This window comes from Pelophylax lessonae (genome assembly GCF_965119305.1).
Source record: "Pelophylax lessonae genome assembly, chromosome: 11".
In the NCBI taxonomy this organism is placed as follows: Eukaryota; Metazoa; Chordata; class Amphibia; order Anura; family Ranidae; genus Pelophylax; species Pelophylax lessonae.
The window spans coordinates 38,638,050-38,662,220 of NC_138778.1; the positions used below are offsets into that span (position 1 = coordinate 38,638,050).

Consider the following 24,171-nt stretch of genomic DNA (forward strand, 5'->3'; position numbering starts at 1 on the left):
AATGGCCCAGCCAGAGCCTTGACATAAACCCAATTGAGCATCTCTGGAGAGACCTAAAAATGGCTGTCCACCAACGTTTACCATCCAACCTGACAGAACTGGAGAGGATCTGCAAGGAGGAATGGCAGAGGATCCCCAAATCCAGGTGTGAAAGACTTGTTGCATCTTTCCCAAAAAGACTCCTGGCTGTATTAGATCAAAAGGGGGCTTCTACTAAATACTGAGCAAAGGGTCTGAATACTTAGGACCATGTGATATTTCAGTTTTTCTTTTTTAATAAATCTGCAACAATGTCAACAATTCTGTGTTTTTCTGTCAGTATGGGGTGCTATGTGTACATTCATGAGGAAGAAGAATGAACTTAAATGATTTTAGCAAATGGCTGCAACATAACAAAGAGTGAAAAATTTAAGGGGGTCTGAATACTTTCCGTACCCACTGTATATTGTTTATTTTGCACAAAAGTTATGGTGTCTACAAACTATGGGATTGGGATAGATTTATGTATTTTTTAATATTTTAGTAATGTCAGCAATCAGTGACTTATAGCTGCATAGTTAATGAGCAAATTTGGCTGCCTTCACGCACAAAATTTACATCAAGTGAACCTTTATAAAGATATTTTAAAATATTTTAAAAACCTCCACATATCCTTTAAATGTCAGAGCAGTAAGCCTCCGTTCACATTAGGTCGCTCCGACTTCAGGGGCGACCTGTGAAGTCGCCTGCAGTGCGACTTTGGCGCGACTTGCACAGACTTCATAACATGAATGTCTATGCAAGTCGCCTCCAGGTGGCCCCCGAAGTAGTACAGGACCCTTTTTCTAAGTCGGAGCGACTTGTGTCGCTCCTATTAGAACGGCTCCTGTACTACACAATGGGAGCGTGAGGACCGCGACTTGTCGCCTGACAAGTCGGATCAATGTGAATGGACACTAAAAGGACAGTTTCAGTGACACAGCCTTTTGACATTTTGACCTGTGATGCTCATCTGATCACTAACTAGCCACTAACCATGTGCTATCTTTGCAGTTTGGGATACAGTGCCTTGAAAAAGTATTCACACCCCTGGAAATTTTCCACATTTTGTCACCTTACAGCCAAAAACATAACTGTTTTTTATTGGTGATATGCTAAAAACAGTGCTTGCAAAAAAATGTGCAAATTATAATAATGATAATAAAGTGCAATAATGCAAAATACAAATCGATATATACAATAGATGTTGAAATTCCAAGTACAATGGTGCTGATATGATATAAATCAGTGCAATAAGTGCAAAGTGCATTAGTGCTGGGTGCAATATTGCTAAGTGCAATGCATAAATATTAAGACAGTCCAATATAGCTGTATAAACAAATGCTGAGTGCAACGTTCAAAAAGGTGCTGCTGTCATAAAGTGCAATCAGTGCTCCAACCAAGTGCCAAGGTGCCACGTATCCCTATGGGAATCCACTCATCCACTTTTATTGGTATTTTATGTGATAGACCAAGACAAAGTGGCACATAATTGTGAAGTGGAAGGAAAATGATAAATGGTTTTCAAAATTTTTTACAAATCAATATCTGAAAAGTGTGGCGTGCATTTGTATTCAGCCCCCTTAACTCATATACCCCTAACTTAAATCTGGTGGTACCAATTGCCTTCATAAGTCCCCTAATTAGTAAATAGAGTCTACCTGTGTGTAATTTAATCTCAGTATAAATACAACTGTTCTGTGAAGCCCTCAGACATTTGTTAAAGAACCTTAGTGAACAAACAGCATCATGAAGGTCAAGGAACACACTAGACAGGTCAGGGATAAAGTTGTGGAGAAGTTTGAAGCAGGGTTAGATTTAAAAAAAAAATCCCAAGCTTTAAACATCTCACGGAGCACTGTTCAATCCATCATCCGAAAATTGAAAGAGTATGGCACAACAGCAAACCTACCAAGACATGGCTGTCCACCTAAACTGACAAATCTGGTCAAGGAGAACATTAATCAGAGAAGCATCCAAGAGGCCGATGGGAACTCTGGAGGAGCTGCAGAGATCCACAGCTCAGGTAGGAGAATCTGTCCACAGGACAACTATTAGTCGTGCATTTCACAAATCTGCCCTTTATGGAAGAGTGGCAAGAAGAAAGCCATTGTTAGTAGAAAGCCATAAGAAGTCCAGTTTGCAGTTTGCAAGAAGCCATGTGGAGGACACAGCAAACATGTGGAAGAAGGTGCTCTGGTCAGATGAGACCAAAATTAAATTTTTTGGCCTAAAAGCAAAAACGCTATGTGTGGCTGAAAACTAACACTGCACATCACCCTGAACACACCATCCCCATCATGAAACATGGTGGTTGCAGTTGCAGAATCCTGTTGGGGGGATACTTTTCTTCAGCAGGGACAGGGAAGCTGGTCAGAGTTGATGGGAGGATGGATGAAGCCATATACAGGGCAATCTTAAAAGACAACCTGTTAGAGTCTGCAAAAGACTTGAGACGGGGGGGGGGGTTCACCTTCCAGCAGGACAACGACCCCCTAAACATACAGCCAGAGCTACAATGGAATGGTTTAGATCACAGCATATTCATGTGTTAGAATGGCCCAGTCAAAGTCCAGACCTAAATCCAATTGAGAATCTGTGGCAAGACTTGAAAATTGCTTTTCACAGACGCCCTCTATGCAACCTAAAAGAGCTTAAGCTATTTTGCAAAGAAGAATGGACAAAAATGTCACTCTCTAGATGAGCACAGCTGATAGAGACATCCCCAAAAAGACTTGCAGCTGTAATTGCAGCGAAAGGTGGTTCTACAAAGTATTGACTCAGGAGGGCGGAATACAAATTCATGCAACACTTTTCAGATAATAATTTGTAAAACATTTTGAAAACATTGTATCATTTTCCTTCCACTTCACAATTATGTGCCACTGGTCTATCACATAAAATCCCAATAAAATAAATTTACGTTTTTGGTTCTAACATGACAAAATGTGGAAAATGTCAAGGGGGTGTGAATACTTTTTCATGGCACTGTATAAACCTAGCCTGGTTAAAAGAAAACTGGATGTTTAAAATGTGTTGTTGTTAGAGAGCCGGTTGGCATACAGTATATGAATAGTCTCTTGTGCCATCCAGTGCTGGATCGAGAGTTCAGAATATTCAGTTTTAGCTGCTTTGCCCCGGTTTCCACACAATTCCAGTATCAGTGCATTGTTGAATTAACCACTTAAGGACCGGAAGGTTTTACCCCCTTAATGACCAGGCCATTTTTGCAATACGGCACTGCGTTACTTTAACTGACAATTACGTGTTCGTGCGACGCTGCACCCAACATAAAACATTCCAAATTAAAAAAAATTTAAAAATCAAATTTTTTTCATCCCTTTAGGCCAATTTGTATTCTGCTACATATTTTTGGTAAAAAAAAAAAAATCCCAACAAGTGTATATTGATTGGTTTGCGCAAAAGTTGTTGCGTCTACAAACTAGGTGAAAGATTTATGTCATTTATTTTTATTTATTTTTTACTAGTAATGGCAGCGATTTTTAGCGGGACTGCGACATTGCAGCAGACAGATCAGACACCTAACTGACATTTTTGTCACTTTTTGGGGAACCAGTGACATTACTACAGTAATCAGTGCTAAAAATATGCACTGTTACTGTACTAATGACACTGGCAGGGAAGGGGTTAACACCAGGGGCGATCAAAGGGTTACATTTGTGCCTAGGGGTGCTTTCTAACTGTGTGGTGGATGGGCTCATTGGATGAACACAGAGACCTGTGTGCCTAAATAGCTGGAAAACAGGATTCCTGTGTTCATCACTGACAGAACAGCGGTCTGCCTTGTTTACATCGGTAGACCGCCATTCTGTCTCCATGGGGAGCGATTGCAGATGCCCGGCAGACATCAGGGCTGCTGGACCCGCTGATTGCCCCCCCACACTGATTGGCGCGCACCCACACTAACTGCTTCACGAAGCGACGTACATGTAACAGAGCCGACATTCCACAGTAAAACGATGGCGGCTGGTTGGCAATTGGTTAAAGAAGTCAACCCGAGAACATTCATGAATGGGCAAAATAACCGGTTTATTTGACAGGTGCCCACCCAACCCTCGCTGATATATACTTACCCTATTCAAGTTCTGTTTTTTCCATCAATAATGGAGGATCTCAGATACTTGAAAGGCACGCCAATAACAGAACAAGCTCACTGGCGGAAGATCAGAGATCTCCAAACCACAAATTGATCCTGACAACACCCAAATGTCGTTTGACGTGAAAATGATATGCACTTCGAAAGCAGGTCAGCAGATTCCCAATGACCTAATAAAGTAGTGTAAATAGTTTAGATCAGGTATGTCCAACCTGCGACCCGGGGGCCGCATGTGGCCCGGAACCACAGGCAATTCGGCCCACTGCCCCCTGAAAATTTTTTTCTTTTTGCTGGGGAGGAAGGAAATTGATATAGGGGCATGGCCCCGGCGGCTTCCAACTAAGTGTAGGCCGAGGCTGCCTCAGAGGGGATCATCCACTAGTTCTGTTAAATTAGTGCTGGGGGGCGCAGCAGCTCAGGAAGGGCGCAGCGTCGTTTTATTACTTATATACCTAAACTAAAGTATATATTTTTTTTGCGGCCCGATAAAATTTCTCTACACTCAATGTGGCCCAGAGAAGCCAAAAGGTTGGACACCCATGGCTTAGATGCTATGTTTAATTTGCTGTCTGTTCCAGTTCTTTGGACACTGCAAGTCCTATTGAGGTTTAGTTGAATTGGAGGCAAAGTAGGTCAAATGCAGCCTTTTGTCGCCAAAGCTGCATTTTGCATTCCAATGCAAGCATTTAGGCAGTGCTTCATTTGATTAGAAAAGGCTGCATTTGACATGAATGCCCATCCACACATGTGTACAATGGTAAAAATAAGCCGTGCTTACAAACATGCAATGTATAGAAAGATTATGAAGACTTTGCAATACTTTCTTCTCAACCCTCCTGCTCAATCTACGATTTTAGTGCCGACATGGAGAGAAGCCGTACAAAACTGGAGGTGACTTGAAATGACCAATGACAGATAACCCACATGTTCTGCAGCTAATAGCCTGATTAGCGACTGAATTGCATGTGGGTTCTGGGTTTGAAGTTTGGTAAATTCTGCAGTTTTGGCCATTGGTCGTTTCAATTTTCCTTTCGGTTGCTTTCAAGCTGGAGGGTTTTCAAGGACCATATTTCAGTCTCCTGACCAGCTTTTGGGCTCCAAGTTTGTAAGTGAAATTCATCTTTAAATATTGCCTACATTAAAGTTTTTCATATTTCAGTGCACTTTGTGTTTTCATATGTCAGTTTTGTTATTCCAGACTCTGGCAGACTATGTTACATTTTGTAATGGTAAATCATTGCATATTCAGCCCTGTTTTATTAGTGACAGGTTGTCTTTACCTCTTCAAGCGACCTCCGCATGGATTTAAAGTGAACATGAAACTGGAAGCTGTGGACAGAAGAAGTCCCTCTCTGATCCGTGTGGCATCAGTGATGGACGTGGAAGAGTGTAGAATAAAGGTAAAAAAGGTCCTAATATGTTTCCTCTCACCCACCCATCACATGCCTCCCTGTGCATTGTTATGAACCATCCTCACAGTGGGTGTTGGTGTGCATCTATCATGGGTGGAGGGACTTTGGAAAGGATATTATTAAAGTAGGTTGTTCACGAACCATCCAACCCCCAAGGTTCACTTTGACGGCTGGAGCCATATGTATGACTTTTGGCTGGACGCTGACCACCCAGATTTGCACCCTGTGGGTTGGTGCCACAGAACTGGACATCCTTTGCAGACCCCTATAAGTGAGTACTATGAAAATAGATAAATGTCATTGTGTTTTGTATGTATGTATATATATATATATATATATATATATATATATATATATATATACTCCTTGGTTATCCTATGTTGATTCCCTCAGAAAAAGTCAATAGGATGGGGTACCTCTTCAGAAGATTATGGCTGGTTTTGTTGGTAAGGAAAGGAAGGAAGCAATTCCCAAATGCCACTAGAAGGTGCTGTTTGAAACTGGATCTGTTTTTGGCTGAAGTGGTGGAGGGAGCAGTCCTCTCTCTGGCAGGAAAGTAGGCAGATGCAGTGGAGGAGGCTGAGGTGTTTGAAACCCACTGTCACTGTTAATAAAGCTACACTATCCTCAGGGCCATCTTTAAAATTGATTGGACCCTGGGCAAATATTTTCTTGGGCCCTCCACAATTCGCTTATTACCTATTTGCAGGCAGTGCGGGCTCAAGGGGCAGCTGCTTTGGGCCCCACAACAATGACTGGGCCCAGGGCAGCTGCCCCTTTTGCCCTGTGTTAAAGACGGCCCTGACTATCCTAGTGACATTTTTGAGAGGCTTCAGGAACACAGAACAAAGCACATACTCTTTAGCAAAAAAATGGTAAAAATTAAAAAAAAAATGTCAATATTAAACTCTCAATATGCTCCTCCTTAGTGATCAATGTTTTTACAGGACACAGAGATGGAGCCAACATATCACCAGGCTCTTGTGTGTCACTCAGCTGTAAGGGGATTACGCACTCCAGAAGCAGCAAATACAGTTTCCACCACAGGTCAGACATTTGTTTGGAGCAGGTACTACCATTGGACTGTAACATGTCTATGGTCATAATATTCACATTTCCTAAAAATAAGTTATTGATTGCTTATCTGAATTTATGTAGTTACAGTAGTTCATTTCCCTACTGTGCGCTGACTCTTCTTTCTTTCCTTCTGGCCCAAAGAAAGTGCCCCACTCCAGGCTGCGATGGTTCCGGCCATGTGACTGGAAGGTTCACCGCTCATCACTGTCTTTCTGGTTGTCCTTTGGCTGATCGAAACCAGCAACCAGCACGAAACAGAAACCCTATTCCACTTCCACCTCGAAGGAAGTCCAGACACCATGGAAGGTACTGGTTTGCCAGTTGTTACTTTTATCAAACTTTAATGATAAAGAGACCTTGGCTTTTATTTAAAGTGAAACTCAAGAAAACATTGAACATCCGGAGAAAGTATTATAACCTCAAGTAAAGTTCATACAGCTCAACAAGTTTTTTCCATTAAACCATGGGTGTCCAACCTTTTGGCTTCTCTGAGCCACATTGAGTGTAGAGAAATGTTCTCGGGCCGCATATAAAATATATACTATAGTTAAGGTATATAAGTAATAAAACGCCACCGCGCCCTTCCCACGCTGCTGCATCCCCTCCCCACCGCACTAACTTAACACAACTAGTGGATGATCCCCTCCGAGGCAGCCTCTGCCTACAGTTAGTTGGAAGCCGCTGTGGCCGTGCCCCCAACTCGACTTCCTTCCTCCCCAGCAAAAAAAAATAAAAAATTGTCAGGGGGCAGTGGGCTGCATTGCCTGCGGTTCGGGGCCCCCGGGCCGCAGGTTGGACATGCCTGCATTAAACCTTTTCTTTTGTGCCCTCATCAAACATAGCTGACCCATTGAAAATCCTATCTGTATCTACTGGTGTCATTGCAAGTGAAGCCTACACTGTGCCACCACAAAAGAGGCACAGTATCTGGTCTTCTTCATTGGCTTTGGGCTCCTTCATGGATGAGGGTGGAAGCCTCTCTCTCTACCCTTTCAGCAATGTGGCTACCCTAGTGGCTTCTGCATAGAAAAATAAAATGCACTCCAAAGAGTTGAAAAAAAGTTCAGCTTACAGCAGAGCCCTGGTTGCCTTAGCCTTGCTTGGTGTGGAGGCAATAGTGGTCTGGCAAACTCAAACCTTATCTTATTCCACGCAAGATAGAGTATCGCTTTAAATAAGAACCCACAGGAATGAGCAATTGAGTAAACGTGTAACAAATAAATGTGCTACATTTCAGGATCGGTCGTCCTCCAAAATATCGTAGAGTGCAACAGGACAGCTTTCAAGGTAGGTGGTAACCTATTGCACCTATTGGAAGGGTATGTGTATCACTGCTATGGTTTATAACATAACAAAACAGCAGACTGACTGTGCTCCCACTTTCAATTTTCTGTCCCCAGATACAGTACACCAGTCACTATTCATGTCGGCTCTGTCTGTACACCCTGATCGAGCCCTCGCACACTGCTGGGAACAGCACTGCCGTCTACTGCCAGGTGTTGCTGGTATCAGTGCCAGCACTGTGTCTAAGTGGAGCACAGAAGAGGTAACTCATGTCCATTAAGACTCAACATCATATGTGAGGCTAGTGCATGCATAAGCCACCCAGGTCTTAGCTTGGGTCATTGCAGATTGTGATTAAAGTTTTAAGCTTTTCAAACTGAGTAGGGAAATGAGGACTGAACTGAGGGAAAATCCTAAACTTTAAGCTGGCATCAGGAAAAGAATACATGAAAATCTTCCATTAAGGACACTTATTGTGGCGACAACTAAGAAGGGATTTCCTTCACCTTGGAGAGATTTCTTAATTTCCTGCTGTGTCTGCAGGTCAGGAAGTGAAGGGAAATCTTCCTAAAGGGACATAGAATGAAAAAAAACATGGTGGGTTTTAACCCTTTCCTCCTCTATCCAGATCTACTGGATATACTTTAATGTGCTAGGTCATTTTTCTACATAACGTATATACTTTATCCTTAATGGGTCTGTCATTAAGTTGTACAGTAAATTTGATAATGGTTTCCTGATCTGGTAACATTTGAAGTGTGTATATCCCATCATGCTTCACAAGCCTAAACACAAATGGTTACCTGAGGTGGCCAGCAGAGATGCCTTAAGCCTGGTCATAGATGGTTTGAATCTCAGTCGGTTCAGCAGAGACTGGCCCAGATTCAAACCATTTATGGTCAGGCTGAATGTACCCAAGCTGATCGATCGGGAGAACACAATGGTTCTGCAGGAGGGAATACCCTATCAACACTGATTGTGTTGATGGGGAAATCAAGGTGTGGATCCTGCAACCATCCCCGTGGTTGCAAAAAAGAAAATCGCCGTGGCTGGTTTCATATTTTGTATATGATTATAGACTTGTCCATGCAGTGACGCTAGGCGCTAGCACAATCACTAGTTGATGGAGTTTCAGTTTGGCTGCCTTTGCGCTGCTCAGATTTATGCCTGAAAGCTCCATATTGTCTTTGACTTTCTGGGCTTTAGGGCCTATGATTCCACTGATTTACTGTATATCTAGGCAAAATAGCATAGTACTATGCTAAAGGTGACCATAACTAGGATTTTGGTTTTCGTGATTATGCTAGTCAAGGTCTACAGCCACTGAAAGGGTCACGAGACCCTCAAAATTGTCAGTCCTGGGCAAAATTGCTATGTTAAAAAAATCTTAACAGGTTACTATTGTTTGTCTTCAAGTTTAAATGGAGGTGGCATAAATAGAAAGACTCATCTGATCAAATCATGGATGTTCATTTGGGAATCCGTGAGAAAAAATCTTCAGTTTGTTCCTTCTTGCAAATGAGGTCACCCTCTAATGTCTATGTCCACCTCAATATGTTCATATTCCATCATACAGTATGTGATATAGTTTTGATCACGCATTTCTGTTGCTGCACATATTCGTTTAGTAATAAAAAATAATGTGTGAAAGAAGAGAGGTATCAAATATCAAACCATTTCTATAAATGAGTAAGGGCTCTTTCACACATATAGTCCGTCAAATGGACTCCGCTTTTCTCAGCGGGGGATCAATCCGCCGATCCCCCCGCTGAGCAGGAGAATGTCAGCTGTTCTCCACACTGTGTGCGGAGACACAGCTGTCACAGCCCCATACATCTCTATGGGGGAATCGGATGGGAACGGACCGTCGGTCCGTTCTCATCCGATCCGATCTGCTGGACGGATGGAAAATAGGGTTTCCATCCGTCCAGATTTGATGGATCGGATGTCAGCGGACATATCTCCGCTGACATTAGATGCCCCATAGGGATGCATGGGGGGACCGTTCAGATCCGCCAAAAAAACGAACAGGCGGATCTGAATGGTCCGCCTGTGTGTAAGGGGCCTCACAGGCAGACCATTCAAAGTATGGACAAACGGACCATACGTGTGAAAGGGGCCTTACTGTATCATCATTTACATTAATAATATAATAATTAGTATAAAGAAAAACTTTAATTATTCCTGTGATAAGCCTACCATACTTTGACAAGGAAATGTTATATTTGAGGCTGGATTTACACCTATGTGGTTTTTCCAACTAATGCATTTTCTATTGAATTCAAAGGAAACATATAAAAATGAATATCAACCCATGTGAGCATACCTTGTCGCATGCTTTAAAGGAGCATTGCAATGCACTTTGTATTAAATATCAATGGTGCATTCACAAGCATCATGATGTATCAATGTGCATTATAACGCATGTGTTGCCATGCATTTGGAAGAGTTCAATTTAAAAACGCTTCAACCAAAAAAACAGCAAAGTTGTAAATCTAGCCTGATACTTTTCAAAAAGAGAGAAAATATGGCAAAAATGGTGTTCTTTTCTTATTTAGGTGTTTAACTTTGTGCAGACACTGACAGGATGTGAAGACCAAGCCAGGTTGTTCAAAGATGAGGTAAGCTGCACAATTCTAAATGGCATCGATTCACACACCATAATGGGGTACGAAGTGCAAAAACCCATAGGGACTACAATTGGCTATGTTTTCACCAGTGCTGGATGCAGAACCATGTCTAGGGCTTGTAGAAAACAAAAAGTTGCAGCATGTCCCAGCCATGGGAATGCTTCTGGGATCAGGAGGTCTATCCAGGGGAGCCGTAATATATTTAGTCACCTTTTTGGGTAGGCAGGTAGGCAGGCTCCCAACTTTGTAGGAAACGTTTGGGGATGGTCCCTTCCTGTTCCAACATTACTGCGCACCAGTGCACAAAGTAAGGTCCATAAAGACATGGATGAGTGAGTTTGGGGTGGAGGAACTTGAATCGCCTGCACAGAGTCCTGACCTCAACCCGATAGAACACCTTTGGGATTAATTAAAGCGGAGGCTGCGAGCCAGGCCTTCTTGTCCATAAATGCGATTCTCGAAGAATAGTACAACATTGCCATAGACACACTCCTAAACCTTGTGGACAGCCTTCCTAGAGGAGTTGAAGCTGTTATAGCTGCAAAGGGTGGGCTAACTCAAAATTGAACCCTACAGACTAAGACTGGGATGCCATTAAAGTTCATGTGCGTGTAAAGGCAGGCGTCCCAATACTTTTGGTAATATAGTGCATAACTAAACACTTTCAATGGTATATTTATCAGATCAAAGGGGGGCAATACGAGAAGTTTATTGTTAGGGTTTACATACCCTTCAAAACCCTTTATATCCACTGTGATAAAATAAACTCTATACCAGTAAGTTACAACTACAAGCAGTGAAACTTTTCTTTTGAGTGATATAACCAAATACTGTAGTGTGATCAGTTAGCTCTGATTTTAATAATTGAATACAAACTTGGCAGACATATAAACAGATATTGATCAGAGTTATTCTTGCAGATCTGTCTTTCTTGTGCAAGTATTGGTTCCAATAATCTGCTAATACCCAATCTTTGCTTTACCCTACAGATGATAGACGGACAAGCCCTCTTGTTGCTCACACAGACGGACATTGTAAAGATTTTGTGCATTAAACTAGGGCCGGCTGTGAAAATTTACAATTCCATTCTCATGTTTAAGAACACAGAGGAGTCCACAGACTGAGCCCCACCACCGGATCTGAAAGATTATGGTTTTACAATGCTGTCAAATCCCCTTGATCCCATTACCCGGCTATAATGAATGTCTCCATTATAAAAGAATATAAAGTTTAGTGAGGTGTACAAATAAATACCATTATGTTTGTTGGAAATATTTGTGCGAGTGTGATTATGAAAACCTCTGAGCTGCTGTTTTTAGTTTTGGATAGAGTAGAGAAGGGCTAAACACACTACTGTTTGGCAGATTTCTGTTTATTTCCTGTCGAAAAGACGTAGCGGTGGTCCCCAGAACAGATGTCACCATTGGAAGATTTTTCCCTTTATATTATGGTGACAAATAAATTTCACATCACTTTTTGAAAAATTGACCATGGTTACCTGGAGAAATAGAAAGGGTAAATCTCCCTAGTGGGGACAAGGGATGGGCGAACGGTTCGGCCCGAGCATGAGTTCAAGCCGAACATTGGCTGTTCGCCTATTGGACGGACACCCAAATTATCGGGGCGTTCAACTGCTTGCCAAATGACCACAATGCACTGCGTAGCCGCACAATGCATTGGAATCCCTGATTGGCTTAAGCAATGAAAGTTTTGCCCAATCAGGGCACAGAGCACTGTCAGAGCCATGATTGGGGAAAGTAATGATGACTCTATCCAATCATGGCTCATTGCTCGTAGTCCAACCCCACACTATCAAAATATTCATTCAATAGCGGCCATTTGTAGTGTGATATTGGCGTGGGGAGAGATAGAACAGGGCTCTGTTCAGTGCTACTAGAGAGTTAGGGTCCTTTCACACGGCCGCTCCGTGTGTCATCCCATCCCAATCATCCCATCCGTTTGCGGATGATTTGCGGACATAATGTAAGTGAATGGCACTGCGGTGGTCAGCGGAATACCATCCGCTGACATCCGATTTTCCTCCTTTCAGTTCTGTTCCGTTTTTTCGAATGGAACAGAACCCCATTTTTTCTTCCGTGTAAAAAACGGAAAGGAAGGAAAATCGGATGTCCACGGTGTCATCCGCAATGCCATAGACTTACATTATGTCCGCATATCATCCGCAAACGGATGGGATGATATGCGGGCACATGGAGCGGATGACACAAATGTCATCCGCTGCGAGAAAAAAAAAAAAAGTCCCGCAGCGGAGCGGTCGTGTGAAAGGACCCTTAGTGTGCTATAGTGTGCTATTCTAATTCTATTGTCAGTGTAGAATATCAGTTTAGTGTGAATCTAGTAATAGTTCAGTCAGTGTGAGTGTAGCGACCATTCATTTTTACTTTGGTGTCAGTTTTTTTTGTCAGGGCAAATTTACTGCATTATAGTTCAGTGCGTTGGTGCACATTTAATGCAGTAAATTTCTGTGCGTTACATGCCGTTTAACGCAGTATATTTCAGTGTACTACATGCCGTTTAACGCAGTATATTTCAGTGCGTTATGTGCTGTTTAACGCAGCATATTTCTGTGCGTTAGTGCACGTTTAACGCAGTAAAATCCTGTGGGTTAGTGCACGTTTAATGCAGTGTATTTCTGTGCATTACATGCCATTTACCGCAGTATATTTGAGTGCGTTACATGCCATTTACCACAGTATATTTCAGTGCGTTAGTGCACGTTTAACTCAGCATATTTCTGTGCGTTACATGCCATTTAACGCAGTATATTTCTGTGCGTTAGTTCAGTTTTACTGCAGTATATTGTAGTGTGTCGGTGGTGTGTGTCTGTGTAGTGCACTAAACACTACTTTCCATTGATTAAAGTGCATCCACATACACATTCCCACTCCCACATCTTTTTTACATTTTGTTAATAAGCACCTTCCCATGGCACTGTGAGGGGGACAGCAGCGTATGTGTCCACAGGCAAAGGAGGATGTGGTCTGTCCTCAGGCAGGGCATCATTTTCTCTATTTGGTAATATTGCCCGTGCTATCGAGGCACAGCATGCAAAGGAGGTGGTGGACTGGTTTACTAAACCTCTAATCCTCCTAATCCTCCATCACCCAATCAGAGACTAGAGCACAGTCCAGAGCAGCTGCTAGAGTGGCTAAATCTGCCTCCTTGTCCACAGCTATTCCTGCCATAGCCCCAGCATCAGGCATGGATGAATCAGCTGAGTTATTTGAACTTGCTCCTTGATGATGCACAACCATTACTTGATTCAGATGTTGGTTCTAAGTTTGAGGATTGTAGGAACATGAGCCTACAGAGAGGGGAGAACACTGGTACACAAATTTCCAGTCATGTTCCCCCAGCCGCAGCGTATTGCCAAGGTGTACTCAGTGAGTGACCAATTTTACACCTGTTACTTCTATCCAAAGTCTGCAGAAGAGACACCAGAATTAATCTTAAAAATCTCTAATCTTATTCCCAGTGCACTACTTTATGGCCTCATCATACAGACTGGCTCCACAAGCCGTTGTTTACAAAAATAAAGAAAGCTTGCAGGGAAAATGTATTTTTTTTTTGGCTTTATAAATGCAATAATTTCTGCAGCAGCTTCTTTACACAGTACAGATGTGCCACTTTACAAGTAGACTAAGGGAACACCCCAGGCACTATATTGAAAGGAATTTTTCATTTTTATTGTTATTTCGCATTTTGATGCTTTCACTTTAAGCATCAGTAGATCACTGCTCATTTAAAAATTATGTTTTTTATAAACTTTTTTCCATTGATACATGTCCCCCAGGGCAGTACCCGCACCCCCATAACCGTTGTATGCCCAATTACTTGCATACAAGCCTTCAAAATGGCCACTTTTAATTTTTCTAGTTCGAGTCCCATGGACTTCAATGGGGGTTCTTTATTCTGTTCTGAACTTTCACGATGTTCGAATGTTTTGGTGCGAACCGAACAGGGGGTCATTCGGCCCATCCCTAGACTGGGGACACAGACAGTAATAAAAACCCAAAAAGTTGATAGAGATCCTAACCCTTCCCTACCACATCCATAACTAATAAAGAAAACATTTGGGTTTCAAAAAATATTTTAAAGGGATCAGTGTACTTACCAAAATCTTGTGGCATTGTTTGCATCCCAACTCTTGATTCAATGTCCACTCTTGAGCAGTTCAGCCCTATTGATTTTTAGGGGCTGACGAATAAATCAGCACCTATCCATCTACCATCCATTAAGAACCCTGTGGGCTGAACTGCACAGGCTTTAGGCTTTAAGAGGAGCTACAGTCTTCTACTCAAATATTCAATAAAGATATCCCTGTGATCCTTAAAAATCGCTCTATTTACTTTGGAAATGGGAATAACCTAATTGTAGGCCTTACTTGCCAAATCTTCTGTTTTCTGGCCCCTGTAGAAATACTGGTGGAGGCCATCTTGGTTGTGGGCATCTGAAGCCAGCGCCAGTGAATTCTGGGATTTAGTGCAGCTGGCTACCCAACATGTACATCCGGTTAACGTGCATGCGCATTAGTGTCATTGTCCGGCAGCACGTTGTGTCTGGAAATACCACGAGATTAGATGCTTAGGCTACCTGTAGACTCCTGGGATAGATGACGCCAGTATTCCAGGAGTCCAGGGGTTTACCTAATGATGTAATCGCCGATGCGCTCTGAACCAGAAGTGCTGGCAAATTAAAAGAAAAAGGTACTTGTAAATAATATAACATCAGGATGGTCGGGTCACAAGCCAAGTCGGTACCAGGAGAACAGTAAGGCAATATCAGAAGGAAGAAGCAAAATCCAGTAGACAAGCCGGGGTCAGGGTATGAAGCAAACAATCACAGGTTAGGGATAAACCGGATCAAGATCAGAGGTCACACAGAATCAGGAACGATACACAGAAGCTGTGAACTGTGGGACCCTGCGCTTATGGATTTTGAATAAAGTGATTGGTGCTAGAAATAAATATTTTGATCAAGCTGCTAGCTGCAAAAAAGTGCAAGTGCTCTTTAGAATGTGAAAAATGTGAATGCAGCACTGCTTAATAATATAAATAAATAAATACATACAAGTGATAAAATCATACAAGTGGTAAAATCTACTACCGATCATATACTCATATTATTAAGAAATTGAATAAAATTAAATATAAATATAAAATATAAATATAATTAAATCAATGTGTTAAATAAAGTCCATAGGTTAATCCTTCCGTAGTGGTGTGTCCTTCCCCAATATATATAAAGTGCTTTAGTGCTCGATCTGTGCTTTGCATGGGGTTTCCCCCTTCAGGTGTCTACTTACCACTAAGTAGATATAAGCAGGCATGAACAATTAGACTTTATATTCAGCGTCTCCACTTTAGCAGGAAAGGACTGTTGCTGGAAGATCAAGATAAATTCCCCATTTCCTCAGAAAAAAGAAACTGTTCATAGTGAAGTTCGTTTAAACATCACATTTATTGGGTGTACAAGGGGGATTTATACTCACAAACATCACAAAATGACATGCAAAGAATATAGCAGGACGGCTCAGTGGTGTGCTGCTCCCGCAGCATACAATCCTCCGGCCGGAGATCACGTGGTACTCGCTCTACCTATCGCTAGACGCGTTTCGCTGTGACACACAGCTTCATCTGTAGCTGACATGAGAGGCGTACCACTCAGTTTAAGTATGCTGCATTGCCACTCCTTCTTCCTTTCAAGTCCGTAGACCGATACTTTGTATTGCATGTGTTACTAATTGGTTAGAATCCTCGGAGTGGATGCTTTCTTATGTGAATGCTCATAGGGATAATTTAAAACCGTGTTTAACTTTATTAAATGTAAATGATTTGATTAAAAACAATGGCTCGCTAGCTATCTGTTAATTAAATATATAAGTAACTCCTTGTTGTCCTCTTATAATAAAACCTACGTTTTATGACCAAATCGGTTGGTTCTGGCCCATACATCTTGCGATTGGTTATGAGCGATTCCAAGTATATAATTGGTTAAAATATCTATAATGCTTAATTAAACATAAATATACTGTTTACAAGGCTAGGATAATTAATATCATACAGGAATATATTAAAATACATTATAACAAACAATTATGACATTATTAAAAATTCTAAAATATTAAATATATTGAAATTATTAAAATATAATTAAAATATAATTAAAAATCATTAATAAAACAGTTAATATCTAGTTCAACATTCAAACCTTTAGGCGTCATACTGTCTAATTTATGGATCCACCATGTTTCATTTTGTGAGATGGCTCTTCTCATGTTCGTGCCTCTCCAGTGTTTTTCTACCGTGTCTATTGCACAAAATTTCAATTTGCTCGGGTCTTTATTGTGTGCATTTCTGAAGTGGTTAGACAGACTATGCTTTTTGAAGCCTTTTTTGATATTGGCAATGTGTTCTCTAAGTCTGATCCTAAGTTCCCTGGTGGTCCGTCCTATATACTGGAGTCCACATTCACACTCTAATAAATAGGTGACATGTGTGGTCCTGCAGGTTATAAACTTTTCTATTTTATATTGTCGTTTGGTAACATTTGATTTAAAGTGCGTTTCTTTTTTGGATTTGTTATTTTTTCTACATGTTCGGCATATAACACAATTTCCGCACCTGTAGAATCCTTTTTGGTCTAGGTCACCGTTTTTTTCCGGGGGGTCAGGTATATTTTTAGCAATTTTATCTTTAAGAATGGGTGGTCTTCTATAGATGAATCGTGGTTTTGTTGGTAAAATATTCTTAAAAATAGGATCTCTCATTAAAATGGGCCAATGAGTTTTAAAAATGTTTTCTAATTGCTTGTACTGCTGGTTAAAATCTGTGCAAAAGGCGATTTGGTGGGTTTCCTTTACTTTATTTCTAGGTTTCAGTAGTTCTTTTCTGTCCGTATTTAACACTTTTTGTTGGATCTGGTTAAGATTTGTGGTTTTATATCCTTTATTTTTGAATCTTTGCAGCAACATATTAGATTGCTGCAAATAATCGTTTTCAGATTGGCAGTTTCTCCTAAGTCTCAACAATTGTCCTTTTGGGATTGCTGCTAGCCAATTTGGATGGTGATTGCTACTGGTTGGTATATAGCTGTTTCTGTCCGTACTTTTAAAGTATGTTTTGGTGGACATATGATTATTTGCTTTAAAGATGGTGAGATCTAAATAGTTAATTTCTTGTTCATTTATCGTTGCTGTGAAAGAAATCTGATATTTATTTATATTCAAAGATTCTATATATTTTGACAGGGATTCTTGCGATCCCTCCCATATAATTAAAATATCATCAATAAATCTTTTAAAACCTTTTAATTGTGGATGTGGTTTATTAAAAATGTAGTCAGCTTCCCACTTATTCATAAATATATTCGCTACTGTAGGGGCATACTTAGCGCCCATAGCTACGCCTTTAGTTTGCTTGTAAAAGTGCTTGCAGTGCCAAAAATAATTATTGCACATGGCCCATTCTAAAATATCTAATAAAAACTCTATTTGGGACGGAGGTAATTTCTTATCTGCCTTTAAAGCCCATCTGACTGCTGCTAAGGCGTCTTTTTGGTATATATTAGTATATAATGAGTTTACATCAACACTCGCTAAAATTGTAGTGTCCGTTATTTTTAATTGTTCAATATAATTTATCACATCTTTACTATCTTTGAGGTAGGATGTTGTTTTCTGTGCCAATGGTTGTAGATGAAAATCCACATATTCACCTACCCTTGCAAAAATAGATTCTATTCCATTAATAATCGGACGTCCGGGTGGCTTTTCCATATTTTTGTGGATCTTAGGTACCTGGTATATGATTGGCATTTTGGGAGCTTCAGGTATTAAATACTTCATTTCCATTTTATTCAGGATCTTATCTTTATACGCCTTTTTTATTTTTTTAGTAAATGTTGCTTTGAGTTTATTAAGCGGGTTACCTCTTAATTTCTCATAGGTTTCACTATCATTTACTATTTTGTCCAATTCATCCATATATTGTTTTTTATCAAGAATTACTATACCCCCTCCTTTATCCGCAGGCCTTATTACTATACTTTTCTTTTTCTCTAATGATTCTATACTTCTTTGTAGTTTTTTACTTCCTTGAATAGGATGGATAGATATACTTTCAATATCTTGCTGTACCATCAATTTGAATACATCTAAACATTGGTTGTTATTTATTTTTGGGTTGAATGTTGATCTATTTTTAAGTCCACTGTGTACTATGTTACTTTCTTGTGGTTGTTCTAATCTTTCATTTGTTTTGTTTGCAAAGAATTTTTTAATGTTCAATGTTCTTATAAATTTATGCAAGTCAATGAACGCCTTAAATTTGTTTATATTTTTAGGAGGGGCAAATTTGAGCCCCAAATCGAGGATGCGTAGCTCCTCATCTGTCAGAGTCACACTGCTCAAATTATAAATACCCTCTCCTAGTTGGTTCGTTTTCTTTCTCCTTTTCCCCCCTCTGCATCCTCTTTTCTTTCGTTGTGTTGTGGCTGTGTGGGGGGTCCTTGATAAGGAGGCTGTGTTTGATGGTAACCTCTCGGTCTCCAATAATATGGGTTGCCCCTTGGAGGACCCCAATAAGAGCCTCTCCCTCTGTTTCCTCTCCTATTGGGGTCCTCCAAGGGGCAACCCATATTATTGGAGACCTATTATCTATTTAATAGAATCTATTTTTGCAAGGGTAGGTGAATATGTGGATTTTCATCTACAACCATTGGCACAGAAAACAACATCCTACCTCAAAGATAGTAAAGATGTGATAAATTATATTGAACAATTAAAAATAACGGACACTACAATTTTAGCGAGTGTTGATGTAAACTCATTATATACTAATATATACCAAAAAGACGCCTTCGCAGCAGTCAGATGGGCTTTAAAGGCAGATAAGAAATTACCTCCGTCCCAAATAGAGTTTTTATTAGATATTTTAGAATGGGCCATGTGCAATAATTATTTTTGGCACTGCAAGCACTTTTACAAGCAAACTAAAGGCGTAGCTATGGGCGCTAAGTATGCCCCTACAGTAGCGAATATATTTATGAATAAGTGGGAAGCTGACTACATTTTTAATAAACCACATCCACAATTAAAAGGTTTTAAAAGATTTATTGATGATATTTTAATTATATGGGAGGGATCGCAAGAATCCCTGTCAAAATATATAGAATCTTTGAATATAAATAAATATCAGATTTCTTTCACAGCAACGATAAATGAACAAGAAATTAACTATTTAGATCTCACCATCTTTAAAGCAAATAATCATATGTCCACCAAAACATACTTTAAAAGTACGGACAGAAACAGCTATATACCAACCAGTAGCAATCACCATCCAAATTGGCTAGCAGCAATCCCAAAAGGACAATTGTTGAGACTTAGGAGAAACTGCCAATCTGAAAACGATTATTTGCAGCAATCTAATATGTTGCTGCAAAGATTCAAAAATAAAGGATATAAAACCACAAATCTTAACCAGATCCAACAAAAAGTGTTAAATACGGACAGAAAAGAACTACTGAAACCTAGAAATAAAATAAAGGAAACCCACCAAATCACCTTTTGCACAGATTTTAACCAGCAGTACAAGCAATTAGAAAACATTTTTAAAACTCATTGGCCCATTTTAATGAGAGATCCTATTTTTAAGAATATTTTACCAACAAAACCACGATTCATCTATAGAAGACCACCCATTCTTAAAGATAAAATTGCTAAAAATATACCTGACCCCCCGGAAAAAAACGGTGACCTAGACCAAAAAGGATTCTACAGGTGCGGAAATTGTGTTATATGCCGAACATGTAGAAAAAATAACAAATCCAAAAAAGAAACGCACTTTAAATCAAATGTTACCAAACGACAATATAAAATAGAAAAGTTTATAACCTGCAGGACCACACATGTCACCTATTTATTAGAGTGTGAATGTGGACTCCAGTATATAGGACGGACCACCAGGGAACTTAGGATCAGACTTAGAGAACACATTGCCAATATCAAAAAAGGCTTCAAAAAGCATAGTCTGTCTAACCACTTCAGACATGCACACAATAAAGACCCGAGCAAATTGAAATTTTGTGCAATAGACACGGTAGAAAAACACTGGAGAGGCACGAACATGAGAAAAGCCATCTCACAAAATGAAACATGGTGGATCCATAAATTAGACAGTATGACGCCTAAAGGTTTGAATGTTGAACTAGATATTAACTGTTTTATTAATGATTTTTAATTATATTTTAATAATTTCAATATATTTAATATTTTAGAATTTTTAATAATGTCATAATTGTTTGTTATAATGTATTTTAATATATTCCTGTATGATATTAATTATCCTAGCCTTGTAAACAGTATATTTATGTTTAATTAGGCATTATAGATATTTTAACCAATTATATACTTGGAATCGCTCATAACCAATCGCAAGATGTATGGGCCAGAACCAACCGATTTGGTCATAAAACGTAGGTTTTATTATAAGAGGAAAACAAGGAGTTACTTATATATTTAATTAACAGATAGCTAGCGAGCCATTGTTTTTAATCAAATCATTTACATTTAATAAAGTTAAACACGGTTTTAAATTATCCCTATGAGCATTCACATAAGAAAGCATCCACTCCGAGGATTCTAACCAATTAGTAACACATGCAATACAAAGTATCGGTCTACGGACTTGAAAGGAAGAAGGAGTGGCAATGCAGCATACTTAAACTGAGTGGTACGCCTCTCATGTCAGCTACAGATGAAGCTGTGTGTCACAGCGAAACGCGTCTAGCGATAGGTAGAGTGAGTACCACGTGATCTCCGGCCGGAGGATTGTATGCTGCGGGAGCAGCACACCACTGAGCCGTCCTGCTATATTCTTTGCATGTCATTTTGTGATGTTTGTGAGTATAAAGCCCCCTTGTACACCCAATAAATGTGATGTTTAAACGAACTTCACTATGAACAGTTTCTTTTTTCTGAGGAAATGGGGAATTTATCTTGATCTTCCAGCAACAGTCCTTTCCTGCTAAAGTGGAGACGCTGAATATAAAGTCTAATTGTTCATGCCTGCTTATATCTACTTAGTGGTAAGTAGACACCTGAAGGGGGAAACCCCATGCAAAGCACAGATCGAGCACTAAAGCACTTTATATATATTGGGGAAGGACACACCACTACGGAAGGATTAACCTATGGACTTTATTTAACACATTGATTTAATTATATTTAATTTTATTCAATTTCTTAATAATATGAGTATATGATCGGTAGTAGATTTTACCACTTGTATGATTTTATCACTTGTATGTATTTATTTATTTATATTATTAAGCAGCGATACACAGAAGCTGCAGACCAAACAGCAATGAGTCCATGCAGAAGGCCAGTTTAAATAGCGAACCTGGTGGCATCATTAGTGACGGGTGCATACGCCTATGCATGCTCCCTAACCCACAAACAAGAACGTCTGCTTGACCAGTTGCTGGTCTGCGCATGCGTGTATGCACGCGTCAAGGTACTCCATCTATCCTATGGACCAGACTTCTCTGACAAGCATCTACCAAGGCTTATAGCAGAACTCAAGTTAAACCTTCTATTTTAATTTGGATGGAGCATGGGTAATTGCCATAGGTGTGCGCACAGGGTGTGCCGGTTGTGACTGGGCACGCCCTAATCACCCTATTCGCATTAGCATTATTGCTTTGTGTGCCAGCGGTAAGATGGGAAAGATCTCCCTCTTACCAGCTCTGCCACAAGAGAGTGTTTACGCGCTTCTCTTTCAGTGTGCCAGCAGGGAGAATAATGTGCCAGGGTCATATACACTCACTGGCCACTCTATTGGGTACACCTGTTCAATTGCTTGGTAACACAAATTGCTAATCAACCCAATCACATGGCAGCAACTCAATGCATTTAGGCATCTAGACGTGATGAAGATGACTTGTTGAAGTTGAAATGGAGCATCAGAATGGGGAAAAAGGGGAATTTAAGTGACTTTAAACGTGGCATGGTTGTTGGTGTCAGACGGGCTAAGTATTTCAAAAACTGCTGATCTACTGGGATTTTCACACACAACCATCTCTCGGGTTTACAGAGAAATATCTAGTGAGCGGCAGTTGTGTGGACCAAAATGCCTTCTTGATATCCGAGGTCAGAGGAGAATGGGCAGACTGGTTTGAGATGATAGAAAGGCAACAGTAACTCAAATAACCACTTGTTACAACCAATGTATGCAGAATACCATCTCTGAACACACAACACATCGAACCTTGAAGCAGATGGCCTACAGCAGCAGAAGACCACACTGGGTGCCACTCGAACAGGAAACTGAGGCTAGAATTCCAACAGGCCCACCAAAATTAGACTACAGAAGATTGGAAAAATGTTGCCTGGTCTGATGAGTCTCGATATTCAGATGGTAGGGTTAGAATTTGGCTTAAACAACATGAAAGCATGGATCCATCCTGCCTTTATCAACGGTGCAGGCTGGTGGTTTAATGGTGTGGGAGGATATTTTCTTGGCACACTTAGTACCAATTGAGCATTGTTTTAATGCCATGGCCTACCTGAGTATTGTTGCTGACCATGTCCATCCCTTTATGACTACAGTGTACCCATCTTCTGATGGCTCCTTCCAGCAGGATAATGCACCATGTCACAAAGCTCAAATCATCTCACCACTGGTTTCTTGAACATAACAATGAGGTCACTGCACTCCATTGGCCTCCACAGTCACCAGATCTCAATCCAATAAAGCACCTTTGAGATGTGGTGGAATGGGAGATTCGCATTATGGATGTGCAGCCCACAAATCTGCAGCAACTGCGTGATGCTATCATATCACTATGGAACAAAATCTCTGAGGAATGTTTCCAACACCTTGTTGAATCTACGCCACCAAGAATTAAGGCAGTTCTGAAGGCAAAAGTGGTTCCAACCCGGTACTAGCAAGGTGTACCTAATAAAGTGGCCGGTGAGTGTATATGTAGACACATGCACACACACATGTGTGTTTGAGCTCAAGGGTGCACACCCTAATGCAATAGGCTGTGCACGTCAATGGTAAGTGTTATGACAACAGTGGTTCAGATCAGTTTATAACTAAAACCGGCAAGGTGCTTATGGACAGAGTAGTACACTGAAAAATTCCGCAGCAGTTGATCTAGCTAGACGGGACAAAAATACTTTATTTAATGTAGCAGAATTCCCAGCCGTTTTGCTGGATATGGGTCCGCCAGGGTTACCGCTAGCAACAGCAGCATAGTTAGGCATATTCTCCAAGTGTGAGTACTGAGACAAGAATCAGTCCAGTATCTTTAGGTTTTTAGGTTTAATGAGAACTTGGATGGGAGAAGGGATGAGTGGAATACATTTCTGGCTCAAATACGCACAAGATTAGGGGGGCAACTGAAAAAATGCCTGCTGACGCAGACTTGACGCTGGCTGAATGCCGGTCAATGCCGGTTGGCGCTAATGAACGCTGACTTGCAGTCTGTTAGCACTGAACTGACTCCTGTCCCTTTCTTGTGGCACAAAGTCCTTATAGAAGCTCCCTTTGAGGTAGCTACTTGTACATCTGCTGCAACGCTTAACAATTCAGGGCCCGCACCG

At 40.6% G+C, this 24,171-nt stretch overlaps 1 protein-coding gene across 3 annotated transcripts in view; it reads left to right on the plus strand.

Moving 5' to 3' along the window:
* L3MBTL1 (L3MBTL histone methyl-lysine binding protein 1) overlaps positions 1 to 11,810 on the plus strand; it is a 68,928-nt gene extending 57,118 nt beyond the window's left edge. For all 3 annotated transcript variants that reach the window (XM_082272053.1, XM_082272051.1, XM_082272052.1), the window contains exons 15-22: positions 5,425 to 5,535; positions 5,704 to 5,818; positions 6,495 to 6,594; positions 6,766 to 6,930; positions 7,862 to 7,911; positions 8,025 to 8,170; positions 10,467 to 10,529; positions 11,528 to 11,810. In XM_082272053.1, the coding sequence (XP_082128179.1) occupies positions 5,425 to 5,535; positions 5,704 to 5,818; positions 6,495 to 6,594; positions 6,766 to 6,930; positions 7,862 to 7,911; positions 8,025 to 8,170; positions 10,467 to 10,529; positions 11,528 to 11,662 (885 nt within the window). In that variant the 3' untranslated portion in view covers positions 11,663 to 11,810. The remainder of the gene's footprint in view (positions 1 to 5,424; positions 5,536 to 5,703; positions 5,819 to 6,494; positions 6,595 to 6,765; positions 6,931 to 7,861; positions 7,912 to 8,024; positions 8,171 to 10,466; positions 10,530 to 11,527) is intronic.
* Positions 11,811 to 24,171: the final 12,361 nt, after the last annotated feature.